Source organism: Triticum aestivum, chromosome 7D, assembly GCF_018294505.1.
Source record: "Triticum aestivum cultivar Chinese Spring chromosome 7D, IWGSC CS RefSeq v2.1, whole genome shotgun sequence".
Classification (NCBI taxonomy): domain Eukaryota; kingdom Viridiplantae; phylum Streptophyta; class Magnoliopsida; order Poales; family Poaceae; genus Triticum; species Triticum aestivum.
The window spans coordinates 373,720,158-373,735,753 of NC_057814.1; the positions used below are offsets into that span (position 1 = coordinate 373,720,158).

The 15,596-nt window shown below is 41.3% G+C and overlaps 1 protein-coding gene across 1 annotated transcript; it reads left to right on the forward strand.

The window, feature by feature from the left end:
- The first annotated feature begins 6,405 nt into the window (after positions 1-6,405).
- Positions 6,406-14,673, forward strand: LOC123164491 (protein PAF1 homolog). The gene is made up of 12 exons (XM_044581999.1): positions 6,406-7,527; positions 8,164-8,232; positions 10,368-10,475; positions 10,560-10,740; positions 10,835-10,914; positions 11,022-11,141; positions 11,507-11,612; positions 12,126-12,212; positions 12,743-12,811; positions 12,908-12,979; positions 13,080-13,232; positions 13,884-14,673. Exons 1-12 carry the CDS (start codon positions 6,821-6,823, stop codon positions 13,992-13,994), a joined length of 1,863 nt encoding a protein of 620 aa, XP_044437934.1. The 5' UTR covers positions 6,406-6,820; the 3' UTR covers positions 13,995-14,673.
- Positions 14,674-15,596: the final 923 nt, after the last annotated feature.

Below are 15,596 nucleotides of genomic sequence, written 5' to 3' on the forward strand. Positions count from 1 at the left end.
TAGTTAAGAACCAACGTTTATCGAACCAGTAGGAGTCACGAATCTTACAACATTGACATTAACTGCACACAAACAAATAATTTACTTGGACCCAACAAACGCAAGGAGGTTGTCAATCTCCTTGTTCTTGCTATCTACAAGATTAAAAGCAATAGTGATAGCGAAAATTGTCAAGCAAGTAAAAGAAAGTAAAAAGCAATTATTCTAGACTCAGGGCCATATGTTCACTAGTGGCGTCTCTCTCAAAAGCATGTAGTGGCATGGTAGACAAATTACTATCGGGCAATTGACAAAATAGCACAAATTATAACTATGATCATTCATGGCATAATCTCACATAGGCATTACGTCTGTGATAAGTAGACCATTAAACTTACCGACGTCTACTACTATTACTCCACCCCAAGACCGTTGTCTAACATGCATATCAAAATATTGAGTTTGCAAGAAACATAGTAACGTAATAAGCAAGATGACATAATGTAGATAGAAGAAAACCTAGCAATTAGATTGACACTATTGTTTTATTCTTAGTAGCAACAACACAATACGTGCCTTCGTCCTTTCTTTCACTGGATAGGATAACTGCAAGATTCAAACCACTACTATGCACCACTCCTTCTGAAGAACTACTCATCCATCTTGGCCAGAGAAGACTCATAGATCGCAAAACATACATAGCTATAAAATTACGCAGCAGAGAAACTTCAAGAAATTCAAATAAATTCAATGAACAATCTAATCATATATCCACAATTCATCGGATCCCAACAAACATACCACAAGAATTACATCGGATGGATCTCCAAAGAGGTCATTGTATTGAAGATCATGCGAGAGAGAGAGAGAGAGATCTAGCTACTACTATGGACTCGTAGGTCTTGAAAGAACTACTCACACATCATCATGGAGGCAACAAGGTTGATCAAGATGGTCTCCCCAATGATTCCCCCCTCCGGCAGAGTGCCAGAACAGGGCTCCAGATGGGATCGCATCAGAACAGAGGCTTGCAGCAACGATAAAATTGTTTCGGGTTTCAATCTAAGGGTTTTGGAATATACGTGAATTTATAGGCCATGGATCAGGGAAAACGGAGCAGCAGGGGGCCCACAAACTGGCGACACTCCCTACCCCCAGGGCAGGCATTGTGGCTTGTGACCCGTTGGTCCATCTTTTGGTCACCTCCCGAAGCTTCTAGGGTCTCTTATGTTCCATAAAAAATCGTCAACTTTCTTTGTCGTGTTTGGACCTTCGTAGGTATCGATTTTCTGTAAAACAAAAAACAAGCAGAAAAGAGCAACTCGCACTGGGTAATGGATTAATATGTTAGTCCAGAAAAATAATATAAAATGATGGCCAAAGTATGTAACAATGATAATATAATAGCATTTAATGATGTGCAGGCCTTAGAAGAAAGAAATCGTAGCATGAGGCACATGTTGCAAAAATTGCAGAGAGCCAAATAGTGGTTCTAGCTAAGTTTGTTGGAAATCCTGAACCTAATCCAATTGAGAGTGCCAAGATGATGAGAAGTAACAAAGAATTTTGAGAGGAGTTCGACAAGAGCCATATACTAGAACCTTCATACTCAGTTGCAGACTTCGTGAAGTTGTTGACTCTCAAGCATCAGCCACCCGAGGTATCAAATGACGAAGCATATAAATGCTTTGTTGATCAAGTCGTAGATAATGTAAGTCAATTGGACGCTAAAAATAAAAATCCATATGGTAAGCTTCCGGCTAAATAAGAAGCTATATTTGAGCGAACTATTGAAATTGAGATTGTGTTGAATAAGTTCAATGCTTTGTGTGATCTAGGTGCTAGTGTTTCTACTATCCCTAAGTTCGTTTGTGGTAATCTCAATCTTGGTCCATTTGTTACAAGTGAAATTAAGTTGTATAGGACCAATTCTACCTTTACACAAGAATTAGGGATTAAACATGGTGTGGTCATTCAAATTAATGATTGCCCTGTTATGATTGATCTTGTCATTGTTGATATGCCTAAAGATCTCGCTGCTCCAATTATATTAGGCAGGTGAAAGGATCGAGGTGGACCGGGAGGGGAATGAATATGTACAATTAAAAATAATAATTGTTACTTAGCAATTTTAGGCAATAAAACAGAGTATGAAAGTGAGCCTGACAATTGCAACAGTGATTCTAGTGCTAAGCGAGGTAAGAAACTACAACAAGTAGCAAAGTAAGTAAGCACAATATAATGAAAGTAAAGACTAAGAGACAAGTAACCACAAGTAGGGAGTTAGGGTTAGGATAACTGCAACTCCGAGAGATGAGGTGTATGCCAATGTTCACTTCCTTGCAGGGAAGCTAGTCACCGTTAGACAGGTGGATGTTACCATGAAGGCACACCACCACAACGACGGCTCACCCTATGCCCCCCCTAAGAAAACACCACAAAGGTGTTTCTCAACCACTAGTGGTAGACCTTGAGGTGGTCTCCAAACCTTGACAAACTTTCCGGGGGTAATCACAATGAACGATTCCTCTCTAAAGAACTCCTACCGCCTAGATGTCTCCAACCTCCTAGAGTAACAAGATATGGGGGGAGCCCAAGATTTGCTGAAATCACAATTTGCTTCGTTCACAAGAAGGAGAGGGAGTAGATCTTTCTTTTTAATGGAACAACTCTTAAGAACACTCACAAATATTCTTGGGATCAAAGATTTAGTGTGGGAGAGTATAAGAGGGAGCACTTGTGTTCCCGGGGAAGATATGAATGTAGAGGTCAACCTTCTCCCGGAGTGGGAGAGGGGTAAGGGGTATTTATACCTCCTAATAAATGTGACCGTTCAACGCACAAGGTTACACGTCCGGATGATCCGGATGCCTACCCGGAAGATACGGGCAAAGCCCGGATGATCCACCTAGGGTCCAAGTAATCCATCTGGGTCAAACCAGCATAGCCCCGCAGAGGCGACCGAACATCCGGGAGGGACTCCAGATGAGTTTAACACCGGCGACAGGCACAGGGGTGCCCAGCCGTCCTCGAAGGGATCCGAGTAATAAGCCGGATGAACATCCTCTCTATTAAGCAATCCGGGCAGAGTATCCGGGCGACGTCCGGATGATCCAGATGGGCACACGGACAATCCGGGTAATGCCCGGGCGATCCGGCTTCACGACAAACCTATTGGTGCTTTCTAGTCCTCTAGTCGGACAATTTGGGGCGGAGTCCAAATGATCTGAGACGGCGTCCGGACGATCTGACAGAGAGACCATGGGCAAGAGAATTTGACCAAGTGGATTTTGTGAGCGTAATGAGGTAGGGTACTCGTGAGGAAGTATATGGAGATGTGTATGTGTAGGGAGAAGGTGACATGAAGATAACTTGAGCAAATCTTGAACGAACCCCTTTGATCCCCTCTTAATAGTGCGGGATCCCAATAACTCAAGATGAAATGAAAAAGCATGCTCTTCTTTTCTCGTTATCGTCATGCTTGAGTCATATCTCGTTTGATGTATCCATGATCCCTACAATATGATGCCAAAGAGACTAATATCCTGTTATAGACTTAGCAAACGTAATTAGTCCCCTATATGTATTTTGTCATCAACATCAAAATAAGATTAAGGGCATGATTGCACTTTTAGTAGGCCATTCTTAAGAACCATTAAAGCTACCATTAAAGTTTTGAAAGGTAATGTGAGATTCGATCTTCCGTCAAATGATCCTTTTGTGAAACATTTCCCCATGAAAATGAGAAGATGAAGATGTACACATGAGATGGTATCACCCTAAACGCCAGGAGCTACGGGCTAGGCATTCTTGCACCAAAAGAGAAGTAATAGTCACTGAGGCCGAGCTAACTGACCAAAAACAAAGCACTTCGAGGTAGCCCATGTGAATAAGGTAGAGAGAGTAAGTTCGTTTTGCTTTTGTTTTGTTTTCTCAATAAAGAGTTTTGAAGTTTAGCGGAGGAGAAGAAGATGGTCGTTACCGACACCGTTCAAAGTTGGGAAAACTTTGTTTTTGCCACTCTACCTTTTGACTACTTTCCTAATGCCACTCTAGAATTTGACATTTCACTTTTGCCACTCTTAGCTTTTAACTATACATCAAAATTGCCTTTCTGTGGCAAAAGCAAAAAAAATTGGAATGAAAATTGTGATACATTGTCAAAAGCTAAGAGTGGCAAAAGTCAAATAAAAAATTATTGTGTTTGCCATAGAATGACATATGTGGTGTATTGTCAAAAGATAATAGTAGCAAAAATGAGATGTCAAATTCTTGAGTGGCATAAGCGAAGTGGACAAAAGCTAGAGTCGCAAAAACAAAGTTTTCCCTGAAAATTGAGTTTCATTTTTTTCATTCAATGGTGATTAGATGATCGAGTTCATAGTATTATTACTTTACTCAGTTGAAAAATTCCACAACAAATCTCTTGATTTGGAATTCGGGACTTATGTAGGCAAGAACGTAGTTTGAAAGGGAATTCAGGACATAAAAGTACATTCAAAGAAGAATCCAAATTATTAAACAATTGGAATTCTTGTTTGATAAGTCAATTCATATTATTCCAAAACCTTACTTTTTTTTAATCCTAACAAAGGGAAAGCTAGTATAGGTCCCAAGGGTTCGGTTGTTCGTCGATGACAGTGTTACATGAGTTGGGTTTAGAACGTCATGCCACAATTAGAAAAATGCTTCAAATGAATTAGTGATTTCCCCTTTATTTCCCTCGGAGCACAAGGGGAACTGGAAACCGATTAACCTGACTTTGCCTAAGGGATCATTATAATTTTCTTAGGTGAAAGGACCGCTGACGTGTTGACTAACCTTGATTTGATGGTGAACTCTTCCACTTTGCCCCAATTGACCCACTTACCATACAAAAAATCCTAGGACTACAGGGAATATAGATACCTATACTAGTGCCCCTTATTTCTTATTCTTATTCTTGCCTTGCCTAGCTAGCGGGAAAAAAATGGAACTCTTGCATGAAAGACCAAGTCGGATTTGACGCAAGATGAATGGTGTTGAGCTTTTTCAAATGAAACCCGCAATCAGAAAGTCACCAACGAAGCCATACAATCTATCTAGTAGTGTGCCATGGCAGTGTATTGCGTTTCGGCAGTGGAAGGAGCATCTGTCTATTACTTTTGGTCAATGAAATTGAAAGACACCTCTCACAGCAGAATCAAGTTTATTGCAGGTAGCATGGTAAACTTTGTTTCCCATGCACCATTCAAATTTAGCCATTCTGTGTTAAAATGTTTTATGTAGCATGGTATTATGTAGACCATGGCAATTTTCAATTTACGAATTATGACATTTTTATATTTTGACTACATGACAATTTTTTGTCATGGCAAAATCTAAAAAATATTGCCATGTAACAAAAAAAATTAGCTCCAAATCATGGCAATTTTGTAATTGTATCCTCTTTGTCATGTGGCAATTTGTAATGTTTTAATAGTGTTTCATATAGTCTCATGGCAATTTCACATTTTTTTCTCGTTTCCAAAACATAGCATATTTTGCAACTTACTTGTATTTTTTTTCACATGCTAATTTTAGGGGAGTCTATTTCATAGATCTTGGCAAATGAAAAATCATCGCAATTCTCGCTACATGTTTTGTGCTCATTTTGAATACAATTTTGCCATGGACGATGGAAATTTTATTGTGTATAACATGTGTGTCATGGAATTTTTTGTTTTGTCTTTTAAGAAAAAAGTAGGTACATTTTTTGTGTGTGTCACGACAAATTTTACGAATGTTTGTTTTTCATACTATCATGGCTATTACATAATTTTTGTATGTGCGTTTTTATAGACATTTAGCAATTCATACTATATTCCATGGCAATTTTTTTTGTATGGCCATGGTTTTCTGATTTTTCTAGAGCATTTTTTTGGTGATTTTTAGATGTGTATTTTTGCCATGGACTAACTTTATTTTTTTATTTATATGGTGATTGGGCCTGGAGGCCTAAGAAAAGGCATGTACAACAAAATATTCCCTGTGAGGTGTTTTATGTAGAGAACCAAAACAATTTGCTTGCTCCACCAACCTATATATGAGTATTAAATTAAAGAAAACAGAAAAAAACCCTTAAATTTTGGGATATCAAACCTGGGTGCCTAATCTACTTCCGTGAAATTTCATGAATTTATTTTTACCAGGAAACGTATTTTTTTGCGGGTGAATTTTTTCTCTATGTATGGAGAAAACTAGTTGGATGGATTTTAGGCGTGACTGTATTTTCTTCATCACATATACATTTCCGGATATTTTTTCATGAAACTTCACACGGGGTAGATTGGGCACCTAGGTTTGTCATCCCTAAATTCCAGTTTTTTTTCAAAAAAAAAATCCTGATATTTCTTGAAATTAATATTCTTATAAGGGGTGGAGCACCCAGGAGTCCCATCGATTGTATCGTTCGCGTTGGCCTTCCTCTGTGAGGAGAAACGTCAGCCAGATATTAGGATCTCGAAAAACTTCAGCTAGATTGTAGCGAATTTAAACCAAAATCGTCCCCAAATTCAAGCAAAACACGAGGGAATTCATTTCAAACTCCGCGATCTTGGAATCAAAACCGTTCTCTGGTGGTACCACTTTTGGATCCCTCTCGCGCATCTGCGCAAGACTCCGATTCTTCCCCACGCTCTCCTCTGTCTCCTCCGCTCCGAATTCGACACACAGCGCTGTGATCTTCGGGTAGATCTAGTGGGTCCCCGGAGCTGCCCCCGCGGCTCTAGAAGCATAGCGGAGGAGGAGGCGGCGGCGGCGGCGGCGGCGGCGGGAGAGGTAGCTGCGACAGTGGGGTTGGTGTGTTGCTGGGGGGCGCGCGATGGCTTACCGGCCGTACCCGCCGCCTCAGGGGGCCTTCCCGCCGCAGGCCCGGCCTGTCAACCCGTACGGGCAGCCGCCGCCGCCGCCGCCGCCGCAGGCAGGGTACGGCCAGATGCCACCGCCACAGTTTCACGCGCCGCCGCCGCCCCCGCCCGGACCGCCCCCGCCACACCAGCCTCAGTACAACTTCGGCCACGTGCCCCCGCAGCAGCAGCAACAGCCGCCGCCGCCGCCCCAGATGTATTACCAGCCTCCACCGCCGCCGTATGGCGGGAACAACAATCAAGCGCCCCCTCCACCACCACCAATGTCTCCTCCCCCTTCGGCACCGCCACCACCTCCTGCCCAGCCACCCCCACGGGTGGCTCCGCCGCCACCAAAGGAGCAGCAGGCCAAGGCGGCACTGCCAAGAGTGGAGACGGAGGAGGAGCGGCGAGCAAGGAAGAAGCGCGAATATGAGAAGCAGAAGGTTGAGGACCGGAAGCAGCAGCAGATGATGCGCCAGTCGCAGGCCACCATTCTGCAGAAGACACAGCAGGTGCGCGCCGCGCAACAGCAGAAGCAGCCACAGCCTCAGAGCCGGCACCTCCAGCCATCAGGCGGGACTCGGGTGGCGACAACTGTGTCTCGCCCAGCCTCCGCACCAAACACTGAGAGGTTCGAGAATCGGCTCAAGAAGCCGACAACGTTCCTCTGCAAGCACAAGTGAGTATACGAAAATTTGGACTTTTGGTCTATGCAAGTGCTAGTTGGAGGAAATTGGAGCCCTTTCAGTGTAAAATGCGTGCTTGAGTAAATTATTATGCTTATCATGCACTTGGGTATTTTGGCTGGCAATCTGAGCAGTTGCCAAATGCTGTACTGCTGATTCAGGACAAGCAACAAACGACTTGTTTGAATTTTGGTGCAACTGCAACGTCATTGGAGAAGTCAGTGGCGTTAGGATCAAAGATCGACCTTTCCTTTTTCTAGCTTTTGGGAATATGTTATTTTTTGTTAATACATAAACTATATCTTACTAATGATTCTTATGTTTTTGTCATATATGCTGTTTTTGTATGTGCTTAGAGAAATGATCACGTCTGTGTGATTCTAGAGTAGCATCAAAGGATTCACGAGCTATGATTTCGTGCACTACCTATTTCTTGTTATGAAACTAGAAAGATGAACCATTTTGTGCAGTAGGCAGGCACACGGGTAGGCAAAATGGTTCTCAAAGCATAGCTCCATTAATTGACAGTTTCCTTTCGAAAAGTGTGTCTGCATGAAATTTTTTGTTTCTGTGTCTAGAACTAAACTACTGTATGACCCTGTATTTTCCTTCTTCTCTTGTTAATGCAGGTTTAGGAATGAACTGCCAGACCCAAGTGCTCAATTGAAATGGCTGCCTCTGAATAAGGACAAGGACCGGTAGTTTTCTACTCGTATTTTGATCAGATTGCTCTGTTCTGTTGTTACTTATGTTTGGTGCAGTGAAAGCCATTTCAGTGTTGCTTATCTAGTTTTACTATATACATTACATCGTTCGTTTCATATTTGTGATTTTTCCGTTCACCTGATATTATTTAGGCGTTAAATGAATTTCTAGCTCATTATTGTATAATGATCATTCTCTTTATCGAGACAACCTGTTTGAGCATATGGCAGGTCTAAACTTGTATTTATACCTGCTGTCAGTCCTATAACATGCATTTACTTTTAGAAACAGTCCCAAATTTTCAGCCATTTGGTCATATTTCAAGCATAAGTCCAAGAGACCCAACATATCATGTGCAGCAATAGAAGGGGTATTCTTCACGTGGGCTGCTCAGGTTTAAGTTTGTTCTAGAGATATCCTTGATTGACATCCTTATTCAAGATATGATATCCTAGTATGATCTCATTCTCACGCAAGGAGAGCAACCGGCCACCACCCCTTTCCTCGACCCCCTCCCTCCCGATCCGATCTAGGGCTTTGAGCCGGCCCCGCCCTCTGCTCGCTGCCGCCGGAGCTCCGCGGGGCAAAGCCCAGGCGGGGGATGATGGCGGCGGCGGGGCCTTCCACCGCCGCGACTCCGGGATGCAGTTGCGGTGGAGATCCGCGCGGGTGTCCTGGATGTGTGCGTCGTCCGGCGGCGGCGGCGCAGCGGTGAGGGCCCCTCCGCTGTCGATGGCTCACCCATGCGGGGTGGCGGTCCCGGGCGGTGGTGCGTACGGTTTCCCGGCGGTAGACGTCACCCATGGCGGTGCTGGATGACGGAGGGGGCCGGTGTGTTCCGGCCAGGGATTGTCGCGAATTTGTCAGTGAAAGCTTGGTTCGGCCTCGGCCAGAACCGTCGACGGCGGCGCCCGTGGGCGTCGTTACCTCGTTGAAGGCGTTGTGGGGCAATTTGCGTTCCCTGTGTGCCCCGGGGTAAACCCCAGGTTCGGGCTTTCCGAATCCGGATGATGGCGAGGTTCCTGTGTCGTCACCCCCATGGGGGCATCATCTTTAGGGTTGGCGCAGGTCTCCGTATGCTTCTCTTGCGGTGACCAAGGTGGAGCGGCGTGCCATCTACAGTATTGACGACGGCGAGTCTTGGTGGCAAGGTGCAGCGGGGTCTCGGCGCTGGATACCGTTCGATGGACGCGCGCAGGAGGCAGGCGCTGTTTGGCGTCATGGTGGGACGGCAGAAGGGTCTGGCAAGATCAGTGCATTGATTGCTCCTGAAGACGAGACTGCGGAAGAAGGCGGCGACGGATTCTACAACGTGTGCATGCAGTGCATGCTGAGGGTCTGCTAGACCGTTCGGTTTGGTGAGGCCACCGGATTTCTTGGTGTGCGTGGTGCGCGGTCAGGGCACATCATCAATCTTGTAGGTAGGGAGACAGTTTTCGTCGGGAAGGTGGCTTTGAGTTGATCTATGTATTTATTTTGTAAGACCTTGTTGAATGATGCAATAGAGATGGCTGTATGCATCGCTCGTAGAGGCCGGGGGTAATCCTCCTTTCCGAAAGAAGAAAAATGTCAGTTGAATTTGTAGGAAGGAGATCTATTTGTACATGTGCTGCTGCATGCTTCATGGGAATGAAGAAATAAAATATACCAAGCTCCTAGGCCTATCTCCCCTTTAGCCTGCCTCTATGGCGTCGTTGCCCTGCCCGTGTCCAGGATCAACTAGCCACAACCCACCATGTGACCTCCATGGCAAAGATGCATTTTTTACCATGTTGCTTTGTTAGCCTGATCCAATTATTTGTTGTACTTATGCATGATTAATAGAGGAATTCAGAATTGTTTCACAGAAAATTATCCAAGTTCATTATATCTGGTTACTAAAACATAAAATTAAATAAAAACATGATCATTGTTGTTAGTCATATCATCGTGTGTGAGTGAATGGTCTCTCCACTGTTGTTTTTACAAGACAGGTCCTGTGCCATTTTCATGATATTTGCAATACTCTACTTTCTTATTACACTATTAGTTCTTGGTGTTTCTCTCAGTTGTAATTCATTCTGCATGTTGCAGTTTCTTTGGGGCAGCCATCCTTACTTATGTTTTTCTGTATATTGCCTTTTCACAGATATACCAAGTACAGGATCTCGTCATTGGAGAAAAATTATCTGCCTAAAATGATTGTCCCTGAGGATCTCGGGATACCTCTTGACCTACTTGATATGACTGTATACAAGTAAGAATTAAGCCAGCCATATATTTCTACCTTTCTGATGATTCTTTGTAGCATCCCTAACTTGAGTGCCAAACATGCATTTAGCCCTCCCGCTTCTCAGCTGCCCCTGGCTCCAGAAGATGAAGAGCTGCTGCGTGATGATGAGGTTCTCACCCCTGTTAAACCAGAAGGTATAAGGAAAAAGGAGAGGCCAACCGACAAAGGCATGTCTTGGCTGGTCAAAACACAGTACATTTCTCCACTTAGTACTGATGCAGCCAAAATGGTAATGCCAGCTGATTCTTCCATAAATATAGTTATTACATATATTGTGCTGGATTACTTCATATATACTAAAAATAGTAATTTGGCCATTCCAGTCGATCACTGAAAAGCAAGCAAAAGAAAGGCGAGAATCAAGGGAGGGTCGTGATAATGTCCTCGAATATCTTAATGATAGGTATGAGTTTGCTTTTACTTAGTTTATTCTTTTGTTTCTGAAGGTTTGCCTGTTCTGCAATCCTGGTACAGCCAATGACATTATTTTTCTGTGCGCGTATATATCAGACAGAAGCGGATCAAAGCCATTGCAGAATCCTTCAAAGCCGCTAAATCACGCCCTGTCCACCAGACTAAACGAGGGATGGAACCAGAGTTTGTTCTCCCTTTGGTACCCGATTTTGATAGGTATGAGTTTTCAGATGACACTTTATTCTGTGTGTCTGTCATTATATTTTAGAAGACTTAGTTCATTTTTGACATGTGATGTGTGTTGAGCACGGTCAGTTCATTGAAGTACGTTTTGTTGCCACTTCACTTTCTTATCTATGTTACAAAAAAATTGTTTACTTCCCACCAGCTATAAAATTTCAGGTTAGGGTGTCCAAAATTTATTGTTGTTGAAAAAGGGATCTTCCCTTATAGTATATGCCATAATTTCTTCTGTTTTGCTATTCAAGGTACCACCTTGATTTTTGTATTGCCTTGGAGTCCTATAAGCTGGTGGATGAATTTATGTGATCTCAAATTTGCTTTTCTGTTGACCTCTACAGGTATAATGATCCATTTGTTATGGTGAATTTTGATGGAGATCCTACAGCTGATTCAGAGCAGTACAACAAGCTAGAGAGAACTGTACGCGATGAATGTGAATCCCAGGTGAGTCGCATTTTTTTTCTTCTGCTTTAAGCTTTCTGATTTAGTTAATGTCATCTGGATATTTTAAATAAGGATGTATTGTAGAAACAGATATTTGTATTGATTGCATGTTAATGTCAAATGCATATATTTCCAGACGTTATGTTAATACGTCACTCATGCTCTGCGTAGATATACGTTCGCATCTGTACCAATACAAAAAGACCCAAAGGGGCAGATCCAAGCCATCTCAGCCATCAAATCATGAGATCTAGCAGTTCAAACCGCTCCAATGTTGAGCACCAAACACGTTTAACACTCTAATTACTCACCACTGCCACTGGTTGTACATACATTTAGACTCAAACGTCATCTTATAAAATCAGCCGCACAATTGATATCCTGCCAATTATCAACGTACAATTGATATCTTACCTAACATCAATATGCAATTAATATCCTACTAAATATTGACGTGCATTGCACCTACACGATTACCAAGTATATCTGAGGTTTTCCGTGTTCTCATGATAGGCTCTGATGAAAAGTTTTCAAGTCAGTGGTTCAGACCCTGCAAAACAAGAGAAATTTCTGGCATATATGGCTCCAGCACCCCACGAGGTATCCATCCTTTTCTAAACTCTAGTGCATCTTTATTTAAAATGTCACAGGTCATAGTTATATATATATATATATATATATATATATAGGACAAATGTTTCCTACAAGCAGTGGTAGTTACCATCACTTGCGTTTTGTATGTTGTATGTAGTATCTATAAAAACCGTGAGTATGTACGTGTAGTATGTAGTATATAACGATGATTGGGTAGTATATATACTAATTTTTAGGTAGTATGTACCATGTTTTGAGTATGCTCTATTTTACGTACAAATATGTACGTATTTCATAAATATAACAAAAACTATGGGCTCATATGCAAATTTTTCATATAACTTGTTTTGAAATATCTTAGATATAGTATATAAACATATTTAAAATAATAAAATATTATATATAGTACCACATGATAGTATATGACACATGTGGGGTAACTACCACCGGGTGGTAGGATGGATTTTCCCTATATATATATAATTTTTTTTTTGGTGTTATTATCATAATCTTATCACGACTATGGTTTTGTCTAGCTTGTCAAGGACTTGGATGATGAAAATGAAGACTTCCAGTACTCCTGGATTCGGGAATATCACTGGGAAGTATGTGGCATTTGCTAACGTGTCTGCGATTGTGTCTAACTTTTCGTTCTGCTGGTGTAAAACTGCCTACGTACCTTTTCTTGTTTCGTGATTCAGGTAAGGGGGGATGACAAACAAGATCCAACGACTTACCTTGTCTCATTTGATGATGATGATGCAAAATATTTGGTAACTTGCTCTGTGCATACTTTATTTATTCTGATTTTATTCTAATATGTGGCAATTATTCATTGCACATTTGGGTGACACTTTATTGTCCATTTGGCAGCCTCTTCCTACCAAGTTAGTATTGCAGAAGAAGAAAGCTAAAGAGGGGAGATCTGGGGATGAAATTGAGCATTTTCCAGTGCCTTCTAGAATTATTGTGAGCAGGACAGCACATGGTGATGAGATGGAGCACGGAGAATCATCCAGCATGCATGTATGACTCATTTTCCTTTATAACTGCTGGCATGAAAGTTTACTTTGCAGTGAACTACTATACCGCAGCTAGGTAGCATTTTTGTTCTTCAGTTTTTTGTCTCTTTTTAATACTCCCTCCGATCCAAAATATAAGGTGTATTATTTTTTCCAAAAGTCAAACATTTCTACGTTTGACCAAGATTACAGAAAAATGTATCAACATCTATGGTACCAAATAAATACAATAACAAGAACAACAAAGCCTTTAGTCCCAAACAAGTTGGGGTGGGCTAGAGCTGAAACCCATAAGATCTTGCAACCAACTCCACATGGATAGCACGGTACCAAATAAATAGAATATGAAAATATATTCTATGATGAATTTGATGATAGATATTTTTTTCTCAATAAACTTGGTCAAATGTAGATAGGTTTGACTTTTACAAAAATCAATACACCTTATATTTTTGACCGGAGGGAGTATATTTGTAGGTGGTTCATCTTCTCACCAAGCCATATATAAAGCTACTGGGTTTCTTGCTATCAGTTCACCTATTCTCGCTCTTAGGATTGTTCACCTTTTTATTATCCCCAACTCTTCCCATGTTGGAGCATAAATTGATCTTTATGCATTACCATTACCTTTAACTAAAGGATTTCTCCTCTGTAGGGGAATTTAAAGCGACAAAGATCTTCTGTTGATGATGATCTTGATGAGCATCCGAGGCATTCTCGTGTAGAAGATATGGGGCAGTATAGTGAAGAAGACTATTCTGATTGATCGATTAGATATGGAAGTATCGTCATTTTCTTGCACCATCGAATTTCATGAGCACATATGAATCTTTGAAGATCTCATATGCATTTGCTTTGGTGCCTCCATAAGTAGTAATAGGGTGCAGGGTTGTTGAAAGAACATGCTTGACGACATTTGGGCAATAGCAGATTTTGAAGTGCAGAGTGGGCAAAGCAAAGGCAGAGTGTAACTGGACCTTAAGACTGGTCTCAGAAGTGGTGATAGAAGGTCTCATCGTCATGTAAAAAAAGTCTCTGTAGTTTTGGGAGTGATTCTCCACTGCTGTTTTGATGATATAGGCAACTGTTATTCCCATTTGATTGTGTAAGTACAACAATTTATTTATGTCAGGATACTAGGCAGTTGTGCAATCGTAACTGTTTCTTTTCTGGTGGAAATGATAATCAACATAGTGAAGGTCATGTATTTGTGCTACCAGGAATGTTAAGGTGCACTTACTGAAGACCAAGAGTAGCATTGCGAGAAGAGTAAACTGTGTTTTCAGTTTCTTTTTTGCATGTTGTAACTGTGTTGTCCATAGAAAAACTTGTTTTGGGGGTATTTTTCTGCCTTTAAAAAAACATTGTTTATTTTTGTAATGATTCCTTCTCTAACTTGAGAGGAATCGTATTCTAATCTACTACAGAGTGGTATTTCTTGTATTGTTCCATTTACCTGCTTATTGTGACTATTTTAATTCAAGTGGTATCAGCAGTACCTCTTGAGGTGATCTTCAAGTGTTCTCAACTGTTGCTTGGAATGCTGCCTTTGAGTTGCCATTGGAGATTGGAAAGTTCCTTTGATCATCAACTTATGTTGCCAGCTGGCTCAGATTCTTAGTCACACTTGGTGGCAACCAGGTATTATTCTTCAATCATGTAGTACTGTCAAATAGCTTTTGCAATTTTCTCAGACTTCAGTTAATCTCTTACTCTTCAGGAATTCAATGGATTTTAAGCCATTGGAGGTCTTCTAAAAACAAAAACAAGGAAGGTATCATTAATATTCTGGTATCCTCGCTCTCCTGATTGTTCTTCCTAATCACCATTCCCGACTCATCTCATACCTGTTGTGTGATCCTGACAATGCAGATATCATAATCCAATCTGAAACTGTTGCCGCAGGTCATATCATGTGTTTGTCGTAGATAATTACCAGATTCTCTGCTCTTCTTTTGACGGAAAATTCCATATGCTCTTTAATATTTTTTTTTTCAAGTGTGCTATACATTCCACTGGAAGATAGGTTTCACCTTGTTATTTTGTTCTATGCTACTTTCTACTCCCTCTATTTCAAATTAATTGAAGTTTCTAGTTTTGTCCTAAGTCAAAACTAGTTTAAGTTTGACCAATTCTATAGAATAATATATTATTATATAAAAAATCAAATATATACAGTACAGAAATATATTTCATGATGAATCTGCTGAACTAGTTTGGTGTTAGAGATGTTCATATGTTTCTATAGACTTGGCAAACTTAAACAAGTTTGACTTGGTCAACTATCTATAGCTGTTCATATGTTTTTCTGTAGACTTGGTCTAATGGTTAATAAAATTATAGGTTCACAAATACTGTTGCTTCATTC